Raw genomic sequence first — 23,990 nt, forward strand, 5'->3', positions numbered from 1 at the left:
ATCCTGGCTAACATGGTGAAACCCCGTCTCTACTAAAAATACAAAAAAAATTAGCCGGGCGTGGTGGTGGGCACCTGTAGTCCCAGTTACTCAGGAGGCTGAGGCAGGAGAATGGCATGAACCTGGGAGGCGGAGCTTGCAGTGAGCCGAGATCGTGCCACTGCACTCCAGCCTGGGCGACAGAGCAAGACTCCATCTCAAAAAAAAAAAAAAAGATTAGTAAATAATGCTATTAAATATATAAAAATCTGATAAAGCAGCCATATCTACTTTAGTGGCCTGAAGATCAGCTACTTGTAAGGAGAGAATAAAGAATAAATTAATCATAAAAATATTTTTGAGTTTCTGTTTTGTGCAAGGCTCCATGGATGATTCAAGCACAGGATCCTAGGGATCAAAATACTGTATTCTGAACGAGAGTTTGAAAACATAGGGCAGAAACTCAGTACAGCATGTTTTCCAGGATGCAGGACAAAGTAGTTAAGGTTCTTACCACTCTCTGAATTCTCAATTTCCATAATAATTTGTGAAACAGAGGATACGAATTGTCAATTTCTGACAAGCTATGGCCCTGAAAGTGTCATACATTCTGTAGCAGAGTAAGGTTTCAGCTATATTAAGAGCCAAGAGCAACCTTTACTAAATATCTGATGCAGGAATAGTATAGCATGTGGTTACATTAAACTTACCTCATATTGGACAGAACAAATATTTGCAAGAATACTTCAGTCTAACACTTGTGGGTGAAGTTTAGCAACTTACCTTCCATATGTAGGCAGCTTCATCACTTGAGCCACTGACTAAAAACTGGTCATCTGGACTAAGGCTGGATTTTACATAAAAGGTAGAGTTCTGGTGTCCATTGAAAGTAGCCACTGCCAGAGGAAAAAAACCAAATTACTTGGCTCTTGTTATTTCTAGTGGTCAAATGGGTATAGACAGCATATATATTCTAACAAGTTTTATCACTGTATTGCCTATTAAAGCAGATGATCTAGCTTTATCCATCAAATACAAGGGAACTGGACATTGGCAGAAAAACGAAACCCTAGAAGGAAGCTTTATATTAGATCCAACCTCATGAACTCAGTCTGAGTACTTGGTATGCAAATGGCGATATCAAGAGAAAAAAATTTGATGGAAAACATTCCTTAAAAAAAGAATCCAGCCAATGTCCAACTTGCAGTAAAATGCCTTTATAAGACTCTCTCTCTCCAGCCCAGGGTAGGATTTTTTCCACTGCATAATATATTCACCTAATTTCCCCTTAGACTTCAGGCCTCTTGAGGATAAATTTTGTATCTTACTTTTTCCTCACTAGACTTTATAGTGCTTTGAACAGAGTAGATCCTCAAACATTTGTTCCATGAAAAGGAAAAAAAAATCAGTGAAAAGAATCATTTGAGTTCTGGTTAAAACTTACTAATAGCTTATCTGGGATGTGAAAATCATTTTAATCCAGCACTTTAAGTAGACTGAATGGTGGAAGAGCTAGTGGGGTAAACTATGTTTATATGTAAGGCACTAGATTAGGTTTAGCCTTCTTACTCTCAATGGCAAAAGGCCAGGTAACCCAATCTAGCATATGTTCTTGACAGGTTCTTCTATCCTAAGAAGGTCAAAACCTGAGGCGTCTGACATCAGAACACTACTAGGAAATACAAGAGAAAAATCTCAATTATTGGAGAATTTAAGGATACCTTTAGGCAGGAAAAAACAATCACACTCCAGAGAGAAAAGTATTAGTAGGGGACTTAACAGCTTTCCATAAGTGCTCACAGGAATCTCTTCCATTTTCTAGAATAAAGCTGGAAAAGAACTTTGTATTTATAGCTTTAAAGGAAAAAGCTATGCAGACATAGCAAATACTCCTCACATCAGACATTTTTACTGTGAAAGTGAGGCAGGATATGAATCAGTTTGTATCACCTATTATCATTGCAAAATAAACAAGCTCCTTTATTCTGAACATCGTTCTAAAACTGTAATTTTTAATCTTCCTCAACTCTCAACTATGAATGGAAAACTCTAGCCTGAATTTCCCACTACACCTGTAAGTATTTATTGCCCTCTGCTGGTCTAAGAAAGGCTGGTATGATATGCACTGTAAATGTTTAAACCTTGCTGAAAATCCTCCTAAAATGTATGTTGGCTTTAATGAGCTCAATTTAATCTTGCTTTGGTGATCTGGGCTCTTAAAGTACTTCAAAGTCATCCTTATGAACATATAAACACCATAATACAAAGCATGGTAGATCAAGTATCGAATCCAAGATCGATTCAGAAGTTTTGAAAAGGACAAGTAATTACAAGACGTTACAGACACACACACACACACACACACACACAAGGCTGTCATTCAGTTTTTTTTTTTTTTTTTTTTTTTTTGAGACAGGGTCTTACTCTGTCACCCAGGCTGGAGTGTAGTGGCAAGATCATGGCTCACTGAAGACTCAAACCTCCCAGGCTCAAACAATCCTCCTACCTCAGCCTTCCAAGTAGCAGGACTACAGATGCATGCCACCACATCCAGCTAATTTTTTTGTCAAGCTTAATCTTTTTGTCAAGATGGGGTTTCACCATGTTGCCCAGGCTGGTCTCGAACTCCTGTGCTCAAGTGATCTGCCAGCCTCGGCTCGGGTTTATAGGTGTGAGCCACCATGTCTGGCTGCCATGCAATTTTTAAGGAACAAATCGATCTATTAATCTATCTACCTATCTATCCATCTGAACAAATGAAATTAAATAGAAGCACAGAAAAGGTTTACTAAATTATTAGTGAAGTGTTGGACAGCAGGACACTAAACTCAAGGACCTTTTCAGTGCCACACTGTAGCAAAAATTATATAGAAAGAGCTCTTGTACATCTGATAATATAATCAGGATTAGGCTTTATCTTTCAAGGAAAGATGCTGAAAAGTCTATTTTATTTGACTAACTAAATTAGCAGTTCTCCAAGCTCAGATTCCATTAAGGAAAATAGCAAAAGAAACACCTCTTCGGCCGGGCGCGGTGGCTCAAGCCTGTAATCCCAGCACTTTGGGAGGCCGAGGCGGGCGGATCACGAGGTCAGGAGATCGAGACCATCCTGGCTAACATGGTGAAACCCCGTCTCTACTAAAAATACAAAAAATTAGCCGGGCGTGTTGGTGGGCGCCTGTAGTCCCAGCTACTCGGGAGGCTGAGGCAGGAGAATGGCGTGAACCCGGGAGGCGGAGCTTGCAGTGAGCCGAGATTGTGCCACTGCACTCCAGCCTGGGGGACAGAGAAAGACTCCGTCTCAAAAAAAAAAAAAAGAAACACCTCTTCCCTTTTCTAAATACTATTGCTCCTGTTTAGAGAAAACCAGACCCAGTGTAAAGCATCAGAAATGCGGACTATGATGCTGCCACCGATACTAAAGTCCTAATAAGATTGCTTGGGGTGATCTTTGGAAACTTCTGTAACATCTCAGCTAAAATGACAAGTTCTGGGCCGGGCATGGTGGCTCACGCCTGTGATACCAGCACTTTGGGAGGCTGAGGTGGGCGGATCATGAGGTCAGGAGTTCGAGACTAGCCTGACCAACAAGGTGAAACCCTGCCTTTACTAAAAATACAGAAATTAGCCAGGTGTGGTAGTGGGTACCTGAAATCCCAGCTACTTGGGAGGCTGAGGCAGGAGAATTGCTTGAACCCAGGAGGCGAAGGTTGCAGTGAGCCGAGATTGAACTACTGCACTCCAGCCTGGGCAACAGAGTGAAACCCCGTCTCGAAAAAAAAAAAAAATTCATATATATATATAAATAAAACAAGTTCTGTACTTGAGATTTCTTGTTTATCAGCACATTTCACTTTAGTGGAAACTGGGTAACTCTGAGGATTGGTTATGGAATTCAAAGTGTTTTTGAAAGATCTATAGATGAGGAATAACCAGGCTACTAAGATGTTGCTTAAGAAATTGATGTTCTTAAAAATAACGTAACCCAAATAACTCTCTTAAAGCAAGCCTGAGGCTGGTGATTTGGAAGAGGGAGGGGAGAGGATTAAAAAAAAGAGGAAAGCATGCTTGAGAAACTTGGGTTTTCTTTTTAAAACTATCATTTATTTATTAGTTTTAAGTATCAATTTTTAAAGTTTTGAGGAAAAAAAAAGGTGAGGCTGGGGAAAACATCTAGAAATAAAAGGCCCTCTAACATTAAGGAGAAGGCTGAGGTAGGCTGAAACTATTTTGGGGGTCTGAGAAATTCAGCCCCCTAATTTTAACCAGCAGCCCCTAAAGAGGACAAAAGCTGAGCAGAAGTACTTTATCTACTCCACAGCTTATTAAATCAAAAATTGATAGAATTCTAAATACAGGCCAAAGGGCATAATTTCAGGAGATACTTTCTATTAAAATAAAATTAAGTCACCATGTAAAGCATGATTCAGCTTACTTATGAAATCATCACAAGGAATGTACACTTATGAAATTATCACTGGATGTAATCAAAGATGCTAAAGTCCTCATATGGCTTAATAAGTTCAGTTTAGAAGAAAACCCATTAAATTATCATTACCAAAAAAAGCCCATAATGGTTTCCTGGTAAGATAATTTGAATGACTAATATCTTACCTGGAGAAGTCTTCAACCCAGTCATATTAAACATGTAGATGTTATCATCTGTGCAATTAGCAAATAAAGTAGAGCCAGTGGAATCCAAAATCAGACTTGAATATCCTAGAAAAAGGAAACTTAAGTTAGCATGTCCTGATGATGGTGAGTAGGTCTGAGGTTAAAATGTAAAGACAAAAATAGATCATTTCATAAGAATCATCATCAGAATTCTTTGTCCCCAAAATATACACAAACCAAAAACATTCTTCTGAGTTTTTATCTTTTGAACTTCACGTATTAGAATTTTTCATATCAATGTTACTGGAAACTAGCCTTTTTTTTTTTTTTTAAATAAAAACTCGTATCTCCCCCAAAAGACCTATACAAAGGCTTACCAAGTTTTCGAGTGCTGCTACCTGGGTACAGGAAAGACTTGGATGCTATGGGTTCTTGTCGATAAGCAGTATAATTCTTACGTAAATCCCATACTTTGATTATCCTAAAAACCAAGGCAAATAAATATTTTGTAGACCTTCTTCCAACCCCAAACAACTTCAATTACATTAAATGTGAAATGACTTTTAATCTAACTCCTCTGGCACATTAACTAGGTACAGTAAGGATACTTCATTGGGAAACAAATTAAAGTATCTTATACTGTTGTCTCCAATATCAGGCTTGTAATTCTGACAGAACGGAAACAGATGTGATTTGACCCAGTGATGGGTTACTGGAGTTTAAGGGAACGGAAAGAGGATGAAGGTTGAGTGCCGATAGTAATTGTTCCATTGTTTTTAGAAAAAACACTTCCTAAGCCTTTAATATTCTGCATATATCCTTTGATATCATAAGTAGCAAGTTCTATCCCTGTGGTTATATCTCCATACATAACTCCTTAAATAATCTAAACAAATTGTTCTGTGAAATAAAGTATTTTTTCATTTCATCTATTGAGATAATTGTCTTAATCCTCTACTTCTAGCATGAAGGCAACTTGAAAACACAGACCTGATATGAAATGACAGTATTCTTGGAAACAAACAGAGCAAGCTTTCACAGTCATTCACAAGCAGAACTAATAACCTTCAGATAATCCTTCATTTCTGCCTGAGAATTTGGTTCAGAGGGTTTTAGTGCCCAGAACACAAAATGGAAATCCTAGTTTGGTAAGCCATTATCTTTTAAATTAAAATTTTAAGTGAAGGATGCCTTGAGAGATATAATAGGAAGGAAGCTTAAAAAGAAAGAGTCTCCATTTGCAAAGAATTTATATTCTACAACGCAACCAACCAACAAGCATCACAGAGCAGACTTATTTGGAAGCCAAGAATTCAGACTAATCATGGATGACAGGTATGTGAAAGTCATTAGACCTTACTATCATCAATCTAGTTAGATTACTCCCAGAAATGTCAATTACATCCCCAGAATCAGATTTCTTCTTTTAGGATATTCTTAAACCTGAAAAAGACAAAACCCAAAGTAACAGAAATTTTACTCTTCAAAATGAGAATTAGTGACCAAATAATATTGCATAAGGCAAGCAAGCTACCCAGCCAGCTTCTTTTCTAAGATAGCAACAGCAGCTACCACTGCTCTTATGTGACAATGTGCTAAGCCTGACACATGTATTCTTTCATTTAATTATCCAGCAAGAGTCCTTCAACTATGTATTTTCCAGTGTGATCTATAGTTCCTTTTCTCAGTTGGGGTACTTGCTATGTTGACATTGAAAGCACACACATTCAATTATAATGAGACTATGTGACTGCCTCATCACAGCTCATAAAAAAGATCTCATCGGAAGAAAAAAGAAATAGACTCTTACCCATCCACAGCTCCTGCTGAGACTAAGGTATTCTCGTCTTGAAAGAGGACCACAGTAACACTTTGCTGGAAATCCTGATAGCACAAGAAAAGAAAAAGAAGAAGATTCTATCTTGGGCATCATAATCTTTACCATCAAGAGAACAAGGTGCTAAAAAACGACTTTTCTCCCCAGACTGACTTAGATTAAGTCTTCTCTAATAATCTCAATCAGATATATATTCTGACCAAGAGGTAATTTTAGCAACGATCATTAAGTTTTACTATATAGTGTTAATATTTCAACTTATACTCAAAAAACAAACTGGTGACTAAAGGATTTTGCTTGTCTGAGCCTACTGCATCTACTTAGACTCAGTCCTACTAATATGCTGTGTGTATCCTTAGGAAACTTATTTAACTTTCTTGTGCCAGTTTAATCTGTAAAATGTTGCTGTCTACCTAGATTATCATATAGGAGTATCAAAAGAATTATGAATAAAAGATTATTACATGCCCTGAAAAAGAGGCCCAGTGGAGTCATACCTCCTAATTGCTATTACTTAACAAGTTATCTTGGCTCAGAAGTGGATTAAATGTCTGAAATGTTACTCGTTTTAACTTCATATGGCCTCCACTATCTGCTTCCATTCATGCTTGTGTCCTGTTCATGGTGTATAGTTTTAAGTCTTAATGTCTTAGCAGTCATACTTCCCCCGAAATATTAACTTGTACCCTACACACCAGGAATATGAAAAAAAAATTACATTAAAGTGAGAAAAAGGGCAATTTTTTTAAAGAAAAAGGATATATTATGTTTGAGCTCTGACTGTAAGTTATTAGAGTGGTACTATGTTCTACCCATGTGTTTCTCAATATATTTAACAATATTTTGTCAAATGCTTAAAAATAAGCTGGCCAGGCATGGTGGCTCACATCGGTAATCCCAGCACTTTGGGAGGCTGAGGCGGGTGGATCACGAGGTCAGGAGATCGAGACCATCCTGGCTAACACAGTGAAACCCCGTCTCTATTAAAAATACAAAAAATTAGCTGGGCGTGGTGGCGGGCGCTTGTAGTCCCAGGTACTCAGGAGGCTGAGGCAGGAGAATGGCGTGAACCTGGAAGGTGGAGCTTGCAGTGAGCCAAGATCGCGCCACTGCACTCCAGCCTGGGTGACAAGAGCGAGACTGTCTCAAAACAAAAAACATATTTTTCTGTAGTTTGTATTACGAAAACAACAGGTATTCTTTCCTCTTAGAAAACCATCACAGTACTTAACATGCTTCATCAAACTACTCCCCACTTTTCCTAATGAATTCCACTATACTATAGGGGTGTGTGTGTGTGTGTGTGTGTGTGTGTGTGTGTGTGTGTAGAGAGAGATTTTTAGGGATGAGTAAGGTGAATTTTTAACATGTGCCTCAGGCAACTCTGATGCACACAGTATTTGAAGTGATGGCTATCTTAATTACCCTGATTTGATCATTATACATAGTATACACCCCCCAAAATATGTACAACTATGTTATCAATTTTTAAAAATGTAGATATTGAAATTTAAAAAAAAATCATCACTTTCTGCTTAATGGCATGAGACATGATCTTATGTTTAATTCAATCTAATTCTTTAAAACCAAAATAAATTTAAAGATATTTATCAACGAGGCTACGTATATTTTAATTCCATCAATAATATAGGTAAATGGTATTATAATTCAGAACTAAAAATTAGAATTTGAGAACCACAAATGTAGGTACTGAATAAGCAATAAACCACTGATATCAAATGAGAATCATGAAGATTCTCATTCACTTAATCAATAGCCTCCCATTTATTCTATCCTACAGATAAGATCTGCACACATGTATACATCTGTAAAACCTTACCACAGAAGGAGCAAGTCCTTTTGAATTCTGTTTCTTCTTGGGTTTTGAAGGGGTTTGCTTGTCTGAGGTATTGTGAGCTCCACTGATTTGATTCACTTGCCTATAAAACCCATCTGAAAGATATTCCAAGGAAATTTAGGTTTCAGGATTCTTACATGCTGAATATAACATGTGTACATAAAACTTCAATATTAAGTAATTTTTGACCAAGTTGGTGAAATTAGAAGCCAGCAGAGCCAGCTACACTACATCTCCTGTGGTGAGACTATAATGTATAAAAAGGGAGAGATGTTTATAACAGCTTTAATAATTGCCAAAACTTGGAAACAACCAAGATGTCCTTCAGTAGGTGAATGGATAAACTGTAGCTGATTCAGACAATGGAATATTATTCAGCACTGAAAAGAAATGAGCTTGATAAAACCATAAAATGACATGGAGGAAATGTGACCGGGGGAAGTAATATCAGTGGTTGCCAGGGCTTAGAGGGAGGTAGGGATGAATAACTGGAGCACAGAGGATTTCTAGAGTAGTGAAACTATTGTGTATGATGCTACAATGGTGGTCGCATGTCATTACACATTTGTCAATAACCACAGAATGTGTAATACTAAGAATATATAACACTGATGTAAATTATAAACTCTGAGTGACAGCATGTGTTGACATAGGTTAACTGATTATAACAAATGTAGCACTCAGGTATAGGATGTTGTCAGTGGGGAAGCCTGTGTGTGGGCAGGGTAGGGGCTATATGGGAACTCTCTGTAGTTTCTGCTCAGTTTTGCTGTGAACCTAACTGCTCTACAAAATAAGGTTTATTAAAATTTTTCTAAATAATTTTATTGTTTATTTCAAAATAGCTAGAAAAATGGGAGGCTGAGGCAGGCAGATTGCCTGAGGTCAGGAGTTCCAGACCAGCCTGGCCAACATGGTGAAATCCTCTCTGTACTAAAAATACACAACTAGCCGGGCGTGGTGGCATGCACCTGTAATCCCAGCTACTCGAGAGGCTGAGGTAGAATTACTTGAACCTGGGAGGTGGAGGTTGCAGCGAGATGAGATCACGCCACTGCACTCCAGCCTGGGTGACAGAGACTCCGTCTCCAAAAAAAAGCCAAACAAACAAACAAAAAAACAAGAAACAAAAAACTAGAAGAATTGTAATGTTCCCAACACAAAGAAAAGATAAATGTTTGAGGTGATGGATATCCCAGTTACCCTGATTTGATCATTTCATGTTCTATATATGTATCAAGATATCACATATACCCCCCAAAATATGTAGAACTATGTTATCAATTTTTTAAAATGCAGACACACAAAAAATTTTTAATAAATTAACTAAAAGTGAACAGTGAGATAATCATCGTCTGCTTAATGGCATCATGAGACAACCATGAGCTTATGTTTAATTCAATCTAATTCTTTAAAATCAGGCCGGGCCTGGTGACTCACGCCTATAATTTCAGCACTTTGGGAGGCCGGGGTGGGCAGATCACTTGAGGTCAGGAGTTTGAGACCAGCCTGGCCAACATAGTGAAACCCCATCTCTATTAAAAAAATACAAAAATTAGCCAGGCATGGTGGCGGGTGCCTGTAATCCTAGCTACTCAGGAGTCTGAGCTAGAGGAATTGCTGGAACCCAGCGGATGCAGAGTGCAGTGAGCCAAGTTCACACCACTGCACTCCAGCCTGGGTGACAGAGACTCCATCTCAAAAAATAATAATAAAATAAAATAAAAATTCTTAAAAACCAAAATAAATTTAAGGACATTTACCAGTGAGGCTGCGTATTAATATTTTTAAGTCCATCAATAATGTCAGTAAATGGCATTATAATTCAGAAGACAATATGAGATAAATACATGAGTGTAATATTTGTAACAATGACTAAGATCCTGAGATCTGGAACAGTGAGCAGAAATGGGGAATTATGAGTACATGCCCCCTGGTGGTAATCAGATGAAATCACTAACTGTTTCACTCAAAATTAAGTACAGGGTAATCCCAAATCTCTCAAAATTAAAATAGATCTAGATAACCTTTTTTGTTGCACCTGGTATCCCAGACCATAATGTTGCCATCTCTTCCACCTGTACAGAATACAGCTGTGGGGAAATAAACATATTATTAAGAGGTTAACAAAACCAGTCAATGACACATATATTTCAATTTAAATTTCCTAGACTATCTATTATGTGCTAGGTACTGTATCTGGCACTGGAGATCAAACATTTAAAAATATATGGCTCAATAATTAATAGGAAAAAGGATTACAAAGAGCTTGAGATGCTAATGTTGAACCAAAACTTTACAGAATCACCCCCCTGTAAATTTTTAAAAACCCATATAAAATACTTTATAAGTACAGTTATAGTAAGAATAACAATCAAGAGTCAAAATACAGAGTGCTTCTTATTCTAAATGTTAGCTACTATCCCACGTTTTATAAAAATTATCTCAATCCTTGCTATCAACCTTATTAGGTAGGTACCAAGAGAGGCACAGAGAGGATAAGTAACTTGTAAAGGTATTCCTGGCAGTATGAATCCAGAGCTTACACTTCAAACCTCTAAACTGTATTGGCTCAGTATAAAAATATGGACCAGATCCGTATGAAGTTTGTGAAAGACGTTGCCTCTGGGATGCAATGGGATTGGAGAAGGCACTATAAGAGAACTTCAATTTGTCTGTAATGTTTTATTCTTTAAAATGAAGCCAAAAAAAAAAAAAAAAAAACAAAACCTGCTTCCTGTGTGAAAGAGTGAGCACTTAAACTAATCCACTTGCATTAGTTGTAAATGGGATAAAACACAAAAACAGCTACCTGAGGGCTCTGTGGAAACTGAATGAAAACATGCAATTTTTCTTACTGATACATAATATTTTACATATTTAGGGGTATGTGCGATATTTTGATGCCTGCACAGAATGTGTTATGATCAAGTCAGGGTATCTGGGGTATCCATCACCTTGAGTATTCATCATTTCTATGTGCTGGGAACATTTTAAGTTCTCTCTTCTAGCTGCTTGAAATATACAATAATTTGTAAGGTGACAATAGTCAGGTATCGAACGATGGAACTTATACCGTCTATCTAACTTTATGCTTGTATCCATCAAGCAACCTTTCTTCATTCTCCCCTTGCACCCACTCACTTTCCAGCCTCTGGTTATTTATCATTCTACTCTACCTCCATGATACTGTTTTAGCACCCACATATAAGTGGGAACATGTGAAATTTATCTTTCGTCTGGCTTGTTTAACTTATATAATGTTGATGTGAATGACATTTCCTTATGGCCAAATAGTATTCAATTGTGTATATACTACATTTTTAAAAACTCTATGTGTTCGTTAATAGACAGGTTGATTCCTTATCTTGGCTATTGTGAATAGTGTTGCAATAATGTGACTGCAGTTATTCCTTTGATACACTGTTTTTCTCTGGATCAACACCCAATAATGAGACTGCTAGATCAATGGTAATTCTATTTGTGTTTTTTTTTTTTTTTTTTTTTTTTGAGAGATCTTACTGTTTTCCATAGTGGCTGGACTAATTTACATTTCCACCAACAGTGTACAAGAGTTCTCTTTTCTCCACATCCTTGCCAGCATGTTTCGTTTAATAATAGCCATTCTAACTGGGTTAAGATGATATCTCACTATGGTTATTAGTCATGTTGAGCAGTTTTTCATATACCTGTTGGCCATTTGTATGTCTTCTTTCGTGAAATGTCTATCCACGGTCTTTGCCTACTTTTTTTTTTTTGAGACAGGATCTCACACTATCACTCAGGCTGGAGTACAATGGTGTAATCACTGCTCAGGGCTCGGTGATCCTCTCATCTCAGCCCCATAAAGTAGCTGGGACTACAGCAGTACACCACCATGACCAGTTAACTTTTTTGTATTTCTTTGTAGAGTCAGTTTTGCCACATTGCCCAGTCTGTTTGCCTACTTTTTAATATTTTGTCTTTTCTACTGTTGAATTGTTCGAGTTCCTTGTATACATTCTACATATTATTCCCTTATCAGACAAATAGTTTGCAAATACTTCCCATTCAAAAGGTTTTGGCATGCAGAGGCTTTTTAGTTTAGTATAGTCTAGTTTATCTATTTGTTCTTGTTGTCTTTGCTTTTGAGTTCTTGGCCATAAAATCTCTGCCTAAACCAATATCCTGAAGTGTTTTCCCTATGTTTTCTTCTAGTAGTTTTATTGTTTCAGGTCTTACATTTAAGTCTTTATAATCCATCTTGATTTTTTTTTTTTTTTTTTTTTGAGACTGAGTCTCACCGTGTCAACCAGGATGGAGTGCAGTGGTATTATCTTGGCTCATTGCAATCTCTGCCTCCTGTGCTCAAACGATTCTCATGCCTCAGCCTTCCAAGGAGCTGGGACTACAGGCATGCCTACAACGTCAAGCTAATTTTTTGTATTTTAGTAGAGGTGGGGTTTTGCCATGTTGCCCAGGCTGGTCTTGAACTCCTGAGCTCAGGCAATCCACCTGCCTTGGCCTCCCAAAGTGCCAGGATTACAGGCATGAGCCACCATGTCCGGCCTGTCTTGATTTTCTTTAATATAGTGAGATGGAGGTACAGTTTCATTCTTCTGCATGTGGATACCCAGTTTTCCCAGCACCATTTATTGTATGTTCTTGGCACCTTTATTGAAAATCAGTTGGCTGTAACTATATGGATTTATTTCTGATTTCTCTATTCTGTTCCACTGGTCTGTGTCTGTTTTTATGCCATGCTGTTTTAGTTATTATATTAGCTATATTCTTTTTGCTTAGGATTGCTTTGGCATTTGGGTTCTTTTTGGCTCCACATAAATTTTAGGATTGTTCTTTCTACTTCTGTGAAAAATGATGTTGGTATTTTGATGGGGATTGCACCGAATCTGTAGATTGCTTGGGTAGTATTGCCATTTTAAAAATAATAATTTTTCCCATCCATGAGCATGAGGTCTCTTTCCATTTGTCTCCTCTTTAATTTCTTTGATTGGTGTTTTATACTTTTCCTTGTAGAGATCTTTCACCTCTTTGGCTCAATTTATTCCTAGGTGTTTTATTTTTTTGTAGCTATTGTAAATGGGATTACCTTCCTGATTTCTCTCTCAGCTAATTCATTATCGATACATAGAACTGCTATTTTTTTTTTGTATGTTGACTTTGTATCCTGCAACTTTTAATGAATTTATCAGATCTGAGGTTTTTTTTTTTTTGTAGAGTCTTTAAGTTTTTCTAGATATAAGATCATAACATCAGCCAAGGAAAATATGACTTCTTTTCCAATTTGGATACTTTTTACTTCTTTCTCTCGCCTGATTGCTCTGGGTAGAACTTCCAGTACCATGTTGAATAGGAGTGGTGAAAAGTGTGCGTCCTTGTCTTGTTCCAGTTCTCAAGGGAAAGGCTTCCAGCTTTTTTCGATTCAGTGTGGTGTTAACTGTGAGTCTGTCATATACAGACTTTTTAATGTTGAGATATGTTCCTTCTATGCCTAGTTGGTTGAGAGTTTTTTAATTCGGAGGGGATGCTGAATTTTGTCAAATTATTTTTCTGTATCTACTAAAATGATCATATCGTTTTTGTCCTTCATTCTGTTGATGTGATGTATGTATCATGTTTATTGATTTGTGTATGTTGAACTATTCTTGCATTCCTGGGATAAATCCCACTTGATCATGGTGTATTTTTTTTTTTTTAATGTGCTGTTGAATTCAGTTTGCTAGTATTCTGTTGAGGATTTTTGCATCTGTGTCTGTATGTTCTGTAGTTTTTGTGTGTGTGTCCTTGTCCTTGTCTGGTTTTGGTATCAGAATAACGCTGGCCTTGTAGAATGAGTTAGGGAGAATTCCCATCCTTTTCAATTTTTGGAATAGTTTGAGGAGAACTGGTGTTAGTTCTTTAAAAGTTTGGTAGAATTCAGCAGTGAAGCCATCTGCTCCTGAACTTTTCTTTGTTGGAAGACTTTTTATTATTGCTTTGATCTTGTTACTATTGATTTGATCAGGTTTCCTATTTCTTTCTGATTCAGTCTTGCTAGGTTGTATGTGTCCTGTAATCTATTCATTTCCTGTAGGTTTTCTAGTTAGTGTATAGTTGTACACAACAGTTTCTGATGATCTTTTGTATTTCTGTGTTATCAGTTGTAATGTTTCCTTTTTCATTTCTGATTTTATTTAAGACCATCTTTCTTTTTTTTCTTGGTTAGTCTAGCAAGTACTTTATTAATTTTATCTTTTCTAAAAACCTTTTGTTTTGTTGACCCTTTTTCTTATTTTTTAAGTCTCTATTTTATTTAGTTCTGCTCTGATATTTATTATTTCCCTCTACTAATTTGGGGTTTGGTTTGTTCTTGCTTTTCTATATGCCATGAAAGCTTTTGTCATTCATCTTTATTATTTTTTCTCTATTTTTGTCTGACTAGGTTATTTTAAAAGATCTTCAAAACGTCTTCAGGTTCTGGGATTCTTCTGCTTGATCTAGTCTATTGTTGAAGCTTTCAAAGGTATTTTGTATTTCACTCAATGAATTCTGTAGTTCCAGAATTTAGCTCTATTTTATGATACCTATCTCTTTGGTAGATTCCTCATTCATTTCCTTAATTATTTTTTTGTTTCTTTGTATCATCTTTCAGAATTCTCTTGTCTCTCACTGAGCTTCCTTAGTGTCAATATTTTGGATCATTTTTCCAGGATTTTGAGAATTCCTTTTTGATTGAGATTTGTTGCTGAAGAATTACTGTGTTCCTTTGGATGTGTCACATATCCTTGCTTTTTGATTTCTCTGTGTTTTTATGTTGATATTTGTGTACCTGGTGTAACAGTTGCTTTTTCCAATTTTTTGAATTTGGTTTGTAGTGGAGAACATTTTCCTGAAGATGTATCTATGGTGATGGGTGGAAAGGACACTTGGCTTTGGTTCTGGATGCATGCAGTAGCATAGTCTCTATCATTCCTTTTGGCCACAAAGAGTCATTGGTATCCAGTTTCGTTGGTAGATTAGAGTGTGGCTGTTAGTGCAGACTGGTTAAGTTTTGCCAGAAACTGAAATACCAGGTGGGCCAGTCTTTAGGCCCCAGTGGTGGCAGCAGTGGTCTGAGCCTGTGTGTCCTTTGGCTCGAAGGCAGCATACACTGGCACTGGTGTTAATGGATCCAGGCAGGTAGGTTCTTGGGCCTCCAGATGGCTTACTCAGGTATTGGAAATGGCAGCAGTGGGCCAGGTGGGTGGGCAAGTTCTTGAGCCCCTGGGCAGAGGTGTGAAGTGGTGTGGATGATGATAGCAGTAACGAAAAAATCCCCTGGAACCCAAGTGTTCCATACTAGTGTTGGCGGTGGCTGTGACAGGTTGGGCAGGCCAGTCCCTAGACCTGCAGATTGCATGTACAGGTTGGTGCCAGCTATGGTGGTAGCAGCAGATTGAGTAGGCCCAACTTTAGACTCTAGGAGGAGTGCTCAGGCACCACTGGTGATGAACTGAACTGGGCAATCCTCAGGCCTTCCAGAGGGTGTGCTTGGGTAGTGGCGGGTATGAAGCCAGGCTGGGTGGAACTGCCCTCAGTGACTGGTGGTGCATGCAGGTGCTGGCTATGGAAGGCAGGGGTGGGGTGATCCCCAGGCTTCCAGTGGAATGCTCAGGTAAGGGGCAGCAGCAGCTATGCTGCAGTACTGACATGGAGAGTTGGGTTGCTTTCCCTGGGAGTACCCATAGGCAGGCAGTTAAGGGACTGAGTTTTGCTTACACCTCTGCCCTGCAGCAGCCCAGAGTGGTGCAGGTTGCAGGCAGTGGAATTTGTCCTTGGGGGGTATGAAAATGTGCAGCTGCCCCTCCACCCAGGAGAATGAGGTCGCTGTGTGTGGTTCCCACTTCAGCCTGGGTGGCAGGGCAGGACACAGTCTGGTGGGGGCTGGGCTCTGAAAATCAGTGTTACAGCTGCTTAGGACTTGAGGGTTTGTAGGACCCAGTATGATATCTCTCTGGAGCAATGCCTTCACGAAGTCTCCAGGCAGCTCCCTATGTTAGTCTCAGGGTCCGTGAGCATCAAGGGGTCTCCCATGGCTATTATTAGGGTCCGCAGTGGGTATTTGAGCTGCTGGGGGTCTCTCACTTACTCTTTCCCTGCATAGGAAGCCTCTCCAGATTCCTAGCTGATCCCAGCCAAACAGGCTGCTTTACTTTTCTCTCCTTCCTTGCTTCTGGAGCTTCTTGTCACTTCTCTGTTGAATCCCAGTGTTCTCTCTTAGATGATGTATTTGAAGTGTAATTATCTACGATCTTACTATCACTGTAATATCTCACTATTTTGGTTCCACTCTGTGAAAGAGGTGAGTACCAGATGCATCTAGTCAGCCATGTTGAAACCATTCATCTAAGCACTTTTTGTCAGGCACTATTCATTCCTTTTAACAGCTTTGGTTGTACAGACTCTCACTTAGGTTCATTTTTCCTCTCTTTTGTTGGAAGTTACTCCGCCTAAAATAGAAACTGTTGTTTGGGGATAAAGTTTACTCCTCCCTTTAAGTTACCACTTTCCTCCTTTTTTTTTTTTTTTTTTTTTTTTTTGAGATGGTATCTCGCTCTGTCATCCAGGCTGGAGTGCAGTGGCACGATCCTGGCTCACTGCAACCTCTGTCTCCCAGGTTCAAGGGCTTCTCCTGCCTCAGCCTCTCGAGTAGCTGTGATGACAGCCATGTGCCACCACACCCGGCTAATTTTTTACATTTTTGGTAGAGACAGGGTTTCTCCATCTTGGCCAGGCTGGTCTCGAACTCCTGACCTCAGGTGATCCGCCCACCTCAGCCTCACAAAGTGCTGGGATTACAGGCATGAGCCACCGCGCCCGGCCCACTTTCCTCTTAAACATGCAATTTTTGGAGGAGAGTCAACATCTTTAGCAAATGATTGGCCTGAGATTAAGTTACTGGGTTTTTTTTTTTGTGGTTTTACTTTGAGGACAGCCAAAGTTGCAGCATTAATACCAGGCAGCTAAAATGCAAATTAAAAAATCTGCCATCTTTCAAGCCAGAAGAACCAGGAAAAGGAGACTGGGAGCAACAAGAACAGTCAGAGTGAGGGGATGGGGAAAACCTGGAGACAGCTAGAGAAAGAGAACCCATAATTCCGTGTTTAAACTCAGTCCAAGTCTCTGGCTGACCCCTGTACCATATGGGCAAGAGAAACTGAAAGCAGTTTGCAGCTGAGGCCTAAACTAAAGAAAATAATTGAGGTAAGATCCACTGCCCTCCTGTAGGTGTGACAGTCTTCAATTTGGATCTAAACAAGTGTATTGCCTGTTAAAAAAGGAACACCAACTCTTTTCTAAGCAATATAACAGAATCTAGAATCCAACATACCACTTGCAACGTCCCGAATATAATCTTAAATTACTTGACTTACAAAGAGCCAGGAAGTGAATTATTCTCAAGGGAAAATAAATCAATGGAAGCCAATCCCAAGATAATCCAGATATTGATTTATCAGATAAGGTTGTGAAGGATACATAACCATGTTAAATGAGTTAAAGAAACGTACACTTAGCCTGGGCAACATGGCGAAACCCCATCTCTACAAAAAATACAAAAATTAGCCGGGTGTAGTGGCATGCACCTATAGCCTCAGCTACTTGGGAGGCTGAGGTGGTAGGATCGCTTGAGCCTGGGAGGCAGAGGTTGCAGTAAGCAGATTTCGCCACTGCACTCCAAACTGGGTGACAGAGTGAGACCCTGTCTCAAATATCAACAACAACAACAACAAAAAACAAAAAAAAGAAGAAAAAAATATACACTTGTAATCAATAAAAAGATGATAAATCTCAGCAGGAAACAAACAAACAAATGAAGGTCAGGCACTGTGGCTCATGCCTGTAATCCCAGCATTTTGGGAGGCCGGGGTTGACAGATCCCTTGGGCCCAGAAGCTCAAGACCGACCATGGGTGAAACCTCATCTCTACAAAAAATACAAAAAGAAATTAGCCAGGCATGGTGGCACGCGCCTATGATCATGCTACTGCCCTCTAACAGGGCAAGACCTTGTCTTAAAAAAAAATAAAAAAATTTTAAAACTGAAAACCAGTATCTGAAATAAAAAAAATTCACTGGATAGGCCTAAGAACAGACTGGAGAAAATAGAGAAAGCGAACTTTAGGACAAATTAATAGAAATCATTCAATTTGAAGAAGAGAGAGAAAAATAGAACTGAACATTAGGCTAAATTAAAGAAGCCGGTCACAGAAGACCACATGTTGTATCATTCCATTTGTATGCATGTGTATAATGGTCAAATCTATAGAGACCAAAATTACTAAGTAGTTGTATAGGGTTGGAAGGAATGGGTGAAAGTACTGCTAATGCGTTCAAGTTTCTTTTTGGGCTAATGAAAAGATTCTAAATTTAGATTGTGGTGATAGCTGCACAACTCAGTGAATAAACTAAAAACCACTAAAACGTGCACTGTAAATGGATTAATTTTATGGCTTGTTCATTTTATCTTAAGTTTAGGATAATTGAAAAAAAGAAAACCTCAAGGATGCATGGGATAATTTAGAAGAGTCAAATAAATGAGTAACTGAAAATATATATATATATATGAGTAATTAAGGTACCAAAAGAAGCAGGGAGGAGAGAGAATATGAATAAATTAGGCAGAAAAAATATTTCTTTCTTTTTTTTTTTTTGAGGCAGAGTCTCGCTCTGTTGCCCAGGCTGGAGTGTAGAGTGCAGTGGTGCGATCTCAGCTAACTGCAACCTCCACCTCCCAGGTTCAAGCGATTCTCCTGCCTCAACCTCCTGAGTAGCTGGGATTACAGGTGCCCACCACAACGCCCGGCTAATTTTTGTATTTTTAGTAAAGATGGGGTTTCATCATGTTGGCCTGGCTGGTCTTGAACTCCTGACCTCAGGTGATCTGCCTGCCTCAGCCTCTCAAAGTGCTTGGATTACAGGCCTGAGCCACCATACCTGGCCCAGAAAAAGTATTTCAAGAAATGATAGAAAAATTCCTATTCAGTAGAAAGGACAAATACAAAAAGCTCAGCAAGCCTCAAACAGGAAAACTGTGAAGGGAACCATGACTAGACATACCACAGTCAAACTGCTAGAAACCAAAGACAGAAAATCCTGAAAGTGGTCAGGAAAAACAGCATATTATATACAGGGAAATGATTTTAACAACCACAGAGTTCTCAATGAAAGCAGAGATGATAGTGGAACAACTTCAGGCAATGAAAGGAAAAAAAGCTGTTGACCCAGAATTTCATATCCAACAAAAATGTCCTTCGAGAATGATGATGAAATAAGGACATTTTCAGGTAAAGAAAAACAAAGGTAAATTATTACCATCAGACTCGCACTACAAGAAATGTTAAATGAAGTTGTTCAAGGAAATGATATCAGAGGAGAGGAAAAAGATGGCATTGCCAGGGAGAAATCATGAGTTCAGGGAGGAAATTGTGGGTTCAGTTTTTTATATGTTGAATCTGAAGTACTTGCAGAAAGGTTAAGGCTAGGAATATAGATCTGGGTCAACACAAGCAGGATGAAAAACAAAACAAAACTGGTACAGATGAAACTGTCCAAGAAGGTATAGGTTGAAAGCAAAAAAAAGGCTAAACACCAAATCCTGGGGCTTGTTAACACTTCAAGCTAGGTAAAAGCAACTATGAAAGAATAAAGAGAAGGAAAGAAGGAGTACCTGAGGGAGTGGGATATCACAGATTCTAAGCAAAGACTTTTACTGAAATTTTATAAAAGACCAAAAGTGTAACATATTATACAAGCAGAAGAAAAGACCTGAAAAGTTTCATGCTTTCTGAAAATTAGATAATAACCTCAGCAAGAGTGATTTCAGGAAGATGGCTAGATGTGGAAAATAGATTAAACCAAATTAAAGGAGATGGAAAATATGAAACAGTAATAACTAAAAGAGAACACAGGGTTAAGATATTTGGGAAAATAGGCCACAGACATTCTTGAGTCTTTCCTAAGGAGAAACAGCCAATAGAGAGGGAGAACTTGAAGATACAGGGTAGTGGGGATACATGTGATGGTGGAAGGTCTTGGGAAGGATCAAGAATGTTTCTCAATTTTAGCTACACATTGGAATCCCTTGAGGAACTTAAAAAAAATAAATGCCTGGCCTATTTGCAAGAGATTCTCATTTAATTAAAACTTGAGAATGAAGAATGAGAAAGAAGGTGTAAATATAGATAAGTCTGTAGGAGAGGAAATAGAAATACATTTATAATCAATTTTAATTATCCACTAAAAGTTCTAATACCTGCCCTTTTGCCACACAAAGCACTTATCTGAGCCCATTTTCTTTGCTTGTAGTTGGTAGATACTTAGGGAAGGCAAATTCCATTAGTATGACTATGTCCAGTTAGGATTATATGTATCCTACCCACGTAGGGTGGAAGGAACTGGACCAAAGATGTTTTCTACCATACTACCTACAAAACCCCCCACAAAACACTAAGTATTTATATGGTCCTCTGATTGATTATAGATAGATCGATTGAGTTAATTAATTTATTTTGAGACTGGGTCTCACTCTATTGCCCAGGCTAGAGTACGATGGCACAATCATAGCTCCCTACAGCTGCAAACTCCTGGGCTCAAGTGATCCTCCCACCTCAGCCTCCCAAGTAGCTTGGACTATAGGTGCATACCACTGTACCAAGCTAATTTTTTATTTTCTTGGATATAGGGTCTCACTATGTTACCCAGGCTGGTCTTGAGCTCCTGGCCTCAAGCAATCCTTCTCAGCCTCCCAAGTTGCTGGGATTATAGGCATGAGCCACCATAATGAGCTCAGATTAAAAAAAAAAAAAAGTATTCATATTTCACCTCACTTTTTTGTCTACAATATTTTTGTGACCTAAATAGACTAGGTATTTATCTCATAAAATTAGAAAATGAAGGCCCAAGGAGGTAAAAATCACTTTGCCCAGGAGGCCAGAATAAAACAAAGGGCTTCCATGTTTAGTTGCAAAGGTTTGCCCTGCAAGAGGGCTTATGGCTGATGGAGTGAGTGGAGCTATTATCTATCCTGTTTTACCAAAACAAACCACAGGGCTTGGGAGTAGTATCCGATTAGACTAATTTACACTAGAGCACCTATGAACTACTGAAAGTCATGAAAAAATCCACCTGCCCCAATCTCTAACTCAGTGCCTTTTCTTCTACAGCTCATTGTCAGACTGATTCACATGCAGTTGTAAAAATTAAGCAAAAGGACCAAAAGATACGATGTTTTCCACTACTCTTTAGTTAGGTAAATTTTCATTATCTTAAAATTATTTTTACAAACTCAGAGTGAACTGACACAGGAGTGTAGAAAACTAGAACACAAGCATACCTAACTACTTAAATATGTTAATAAAGTTATGCAGAAATAAGAAAAATCATGCCATATTTCCCCTTCAAGGTTCCAGTTTCAACTGCAACCACAGTAGATTAAAACTGACATTCTTAAAAGTCCAAGCCAGGCTGGGCATGGTGGCTCATGACTGTAATCTCAGCACTTTGGGAAGCCAAGGTGGGCAGATCACTTGAGGTTAGGAGTTCGAGACCAACCTGGCCAACATGGCGAAACCCTGTCTCTACTAAAAATACAAAAATTAGCTGGGCGTGGTGGTGCACGCCTGTAATCCCAGTTACTTGGGAGGCTGAGGCATGAGAATTGCTTGAATCTGGGAGGTGGAGGTTGCGGTGAGCCAAGATCACGCCACTGCATTCCAGCCTGGGCAACGGAGTGAGACTTTGTCTCAAAAAAACAAACAAACAAACAAACAAAAAACCAGTCCAAACCAGCTTAACCTCCTAAATGGCTCAGGTGAATAAATGAAAACATTTGATTTTTAAAATAGAGTACTTTTTTTTTTAGTGATAAAGGAGATTGTAATGTCTGTCACTATTATTCAGGGATTAAAGTCAGATTACTTCAGAGACTCCTTTGAGAGAAATGTTTGTTGGTCCATTAAAAAAAATTTATTTAGTGAGAAACAAATGGAAGGAGAAAACAACAACAAAAAAAACAGAAATGAAGAGCTTATTCAGACACCACTGATAAGTTTTTCCCTAGCTGCTACAGTACTGTGCTGTGTTATATAACTCTTAAATCTTCCTTGTCCATTATAATAATATAAACATAGGAAAATCAATTTTAAGTAATAGTTGAAAACATAATAGAAAATTGGGCCATTTGGCCAGGTGTGGTTGCTCACACCTGTAATCCCAGCACTTTAGGAGGCCAAGGCAGGTGGATCACAAGGTCAGGAGTTCAAGACCAGCCTCGCCAAGATGGTGAAACCCCAGCTCTACTAAAAATACAAAAATTAGCTGGGCGTGGTGGCAGGCTTCTGTAATCCCAGGTACTTGGGAGGCTGAGGCAGAGGATTGCTTGAACCCGGGGGGTGGAGGCTGCAGTGAGCCGAGATCGAGCCTCTCTGCACTTCAGCCTGGGTGACAGAGACTTCGTCTCAAAAAACAAACAAACAAAAAACGAAAAACAGGCCATTTAAACCAAACACATGATAAATTTTTAGGTAGAAAATCATGTTGTTTATCAGCCTTATAGCTCATTTAGATTTTACAAGTAGAGTTAAAGTAACGCTTAGTTTTACAAATAGAGTTAATGAGTGCCCAGTACAAGGTTTTAACTTCAATGAACAATCAAAGTTGAACAATGGTATTGTAGCTGTTTATAAATCTTTACCTTATGTGCAAGATTATAGAAAAACTTATCAAAGACTCTTGACTTTCAGGGACAAGCTAGAGATAATGTCCAGAAGAGTGGGCCTAAAACCAATTTAATTTTATTAAGGTTTTCAGTCATACTAGAATCTTAATCACCTGGCTGGGTGTAGTGGCTCACGCCTGTAATCCTAGCACTTTGGGAGGCTGAGGCAGGTGGACTGCCCGAGCTCAGGAGTTCTAGACCAACCTGGCCAACATGGTGAAACCCCGCCTCTACTAAAAATACAAAATATTAGCTGGGCATGGTGATGCGCGCCTGTGGTCCCAGCTACTCCGGAGGCTGACGCAGGAGAATCACTTGAACCCGGGAGGCAGTGGAGGTAGCAGTGAGCCGAGATGGCGCCACTGCACTCCAGCCTGGGCAACAGAACGAAACTGTCTCCAAAAAAAGAATCTTAATCATCTATGTAGGTAAAGTAGTAACTTTGATAGGGGAAAGGGTAGAAACAATTACAGGTTCTTATCTCCCCACTGCAAAGAAGGTTAAGGAGATGAAAGAAGATAAGCACAAACCTACCTTTCTCAAACTTAGAAAAGGCAACTGACTTGAGGCTGCATTGATGACCTTTGCATGTTCCAATCAGCTCACCAGCTTTTACGTCCCAAAATTTGGCTGTTTGATCACCTGCTGCTGTAACCTTTCAAAAATAAGGTAAGCACAATTTAATAAAGCAATCCCTTATCAGTATTTACCCAGATCCTAATGAAATAAAGTCACTTACAAGTTTAAGTTCACCAGGAACCCAGGCCAGGTCAAAGACGGCATTCCAGTGAGCCATCCATTCTAAACAAAGAAAATGGTAAATGTGAAATGTCTAAATTGTATTCTGTGGTAGCCATATTAATATAAGTTTAAATGCCTGGAAAGCTGTAGTAGTAAAAAGATCAGTAGTCGATCACTAGAGAAATGCAAATCAAAACCACAATGAGATATCATCTCACGCCAGTCAGA

General features: G+C 38.8%; 1 protein-coding gene across 3 annotated transcripts in view; it reads right to left on the reverse strand.

Annotated features, from left to right (window-relative positions):
- DTL (denticleless E3 ubiquitin protein ligase homolog) overlaps positions 1-23,990 on the reverse strand; it is a 68,198-nt gene that overhangs the window by 32,764 nt on the left and 11,444 nt on the right. For 2 of the 3 annotated variants that reach the window (XM_030813047.1, XM_030813046.1), the window contains 8 exons: positions 23,761-23,822; positions 23,556-23,676; positions 10,316-10,381; positions 8,271-8,383; positions 6,404-6,477; positions 4,971-5,074; positions 4,594-4,698; positions 763-875 (listed from right to left, as the gene is read on the reverse strand). In XM_030813047.1, coding sequence (XP_030668907.1) covers positions 763-875; positions 4,594-4,698; positions 4,971-5,074; positions 6,404-6,477; positions 8,271-8,383; positions 10,316-10,381; positions 23,556-23,676; positions 23,761-23,822 — 758 coding nt within the window. The remainder of the gene's footprint in view (positions 1-762; positions 876-4,593; positions 4,699-4,970; positions 5,075-6,403; positions 6,478-8,270; positions 8,384-10,315; positions 10,382-23,555; positions 23,677-23,760; positions 23,823-23,990) is intronic. The other variant, XM_030813048.1, reaches the window with a different exon arrangement.

Source organism: Nomascus leucogenys, chromosome 5, assembly GCF_006542625.1.
Source record: "Nomascus leucogenys isolate Asia chromosome 5, Asia_NLE_v1, whole genome shotgun sequence".
Classification (NCBI taxonomy): Eukaryota; Metazoa; Chordata; class Mammalia; order Primates; family Hylobatidae; genus Nomascus; species Nomascus leucogenys.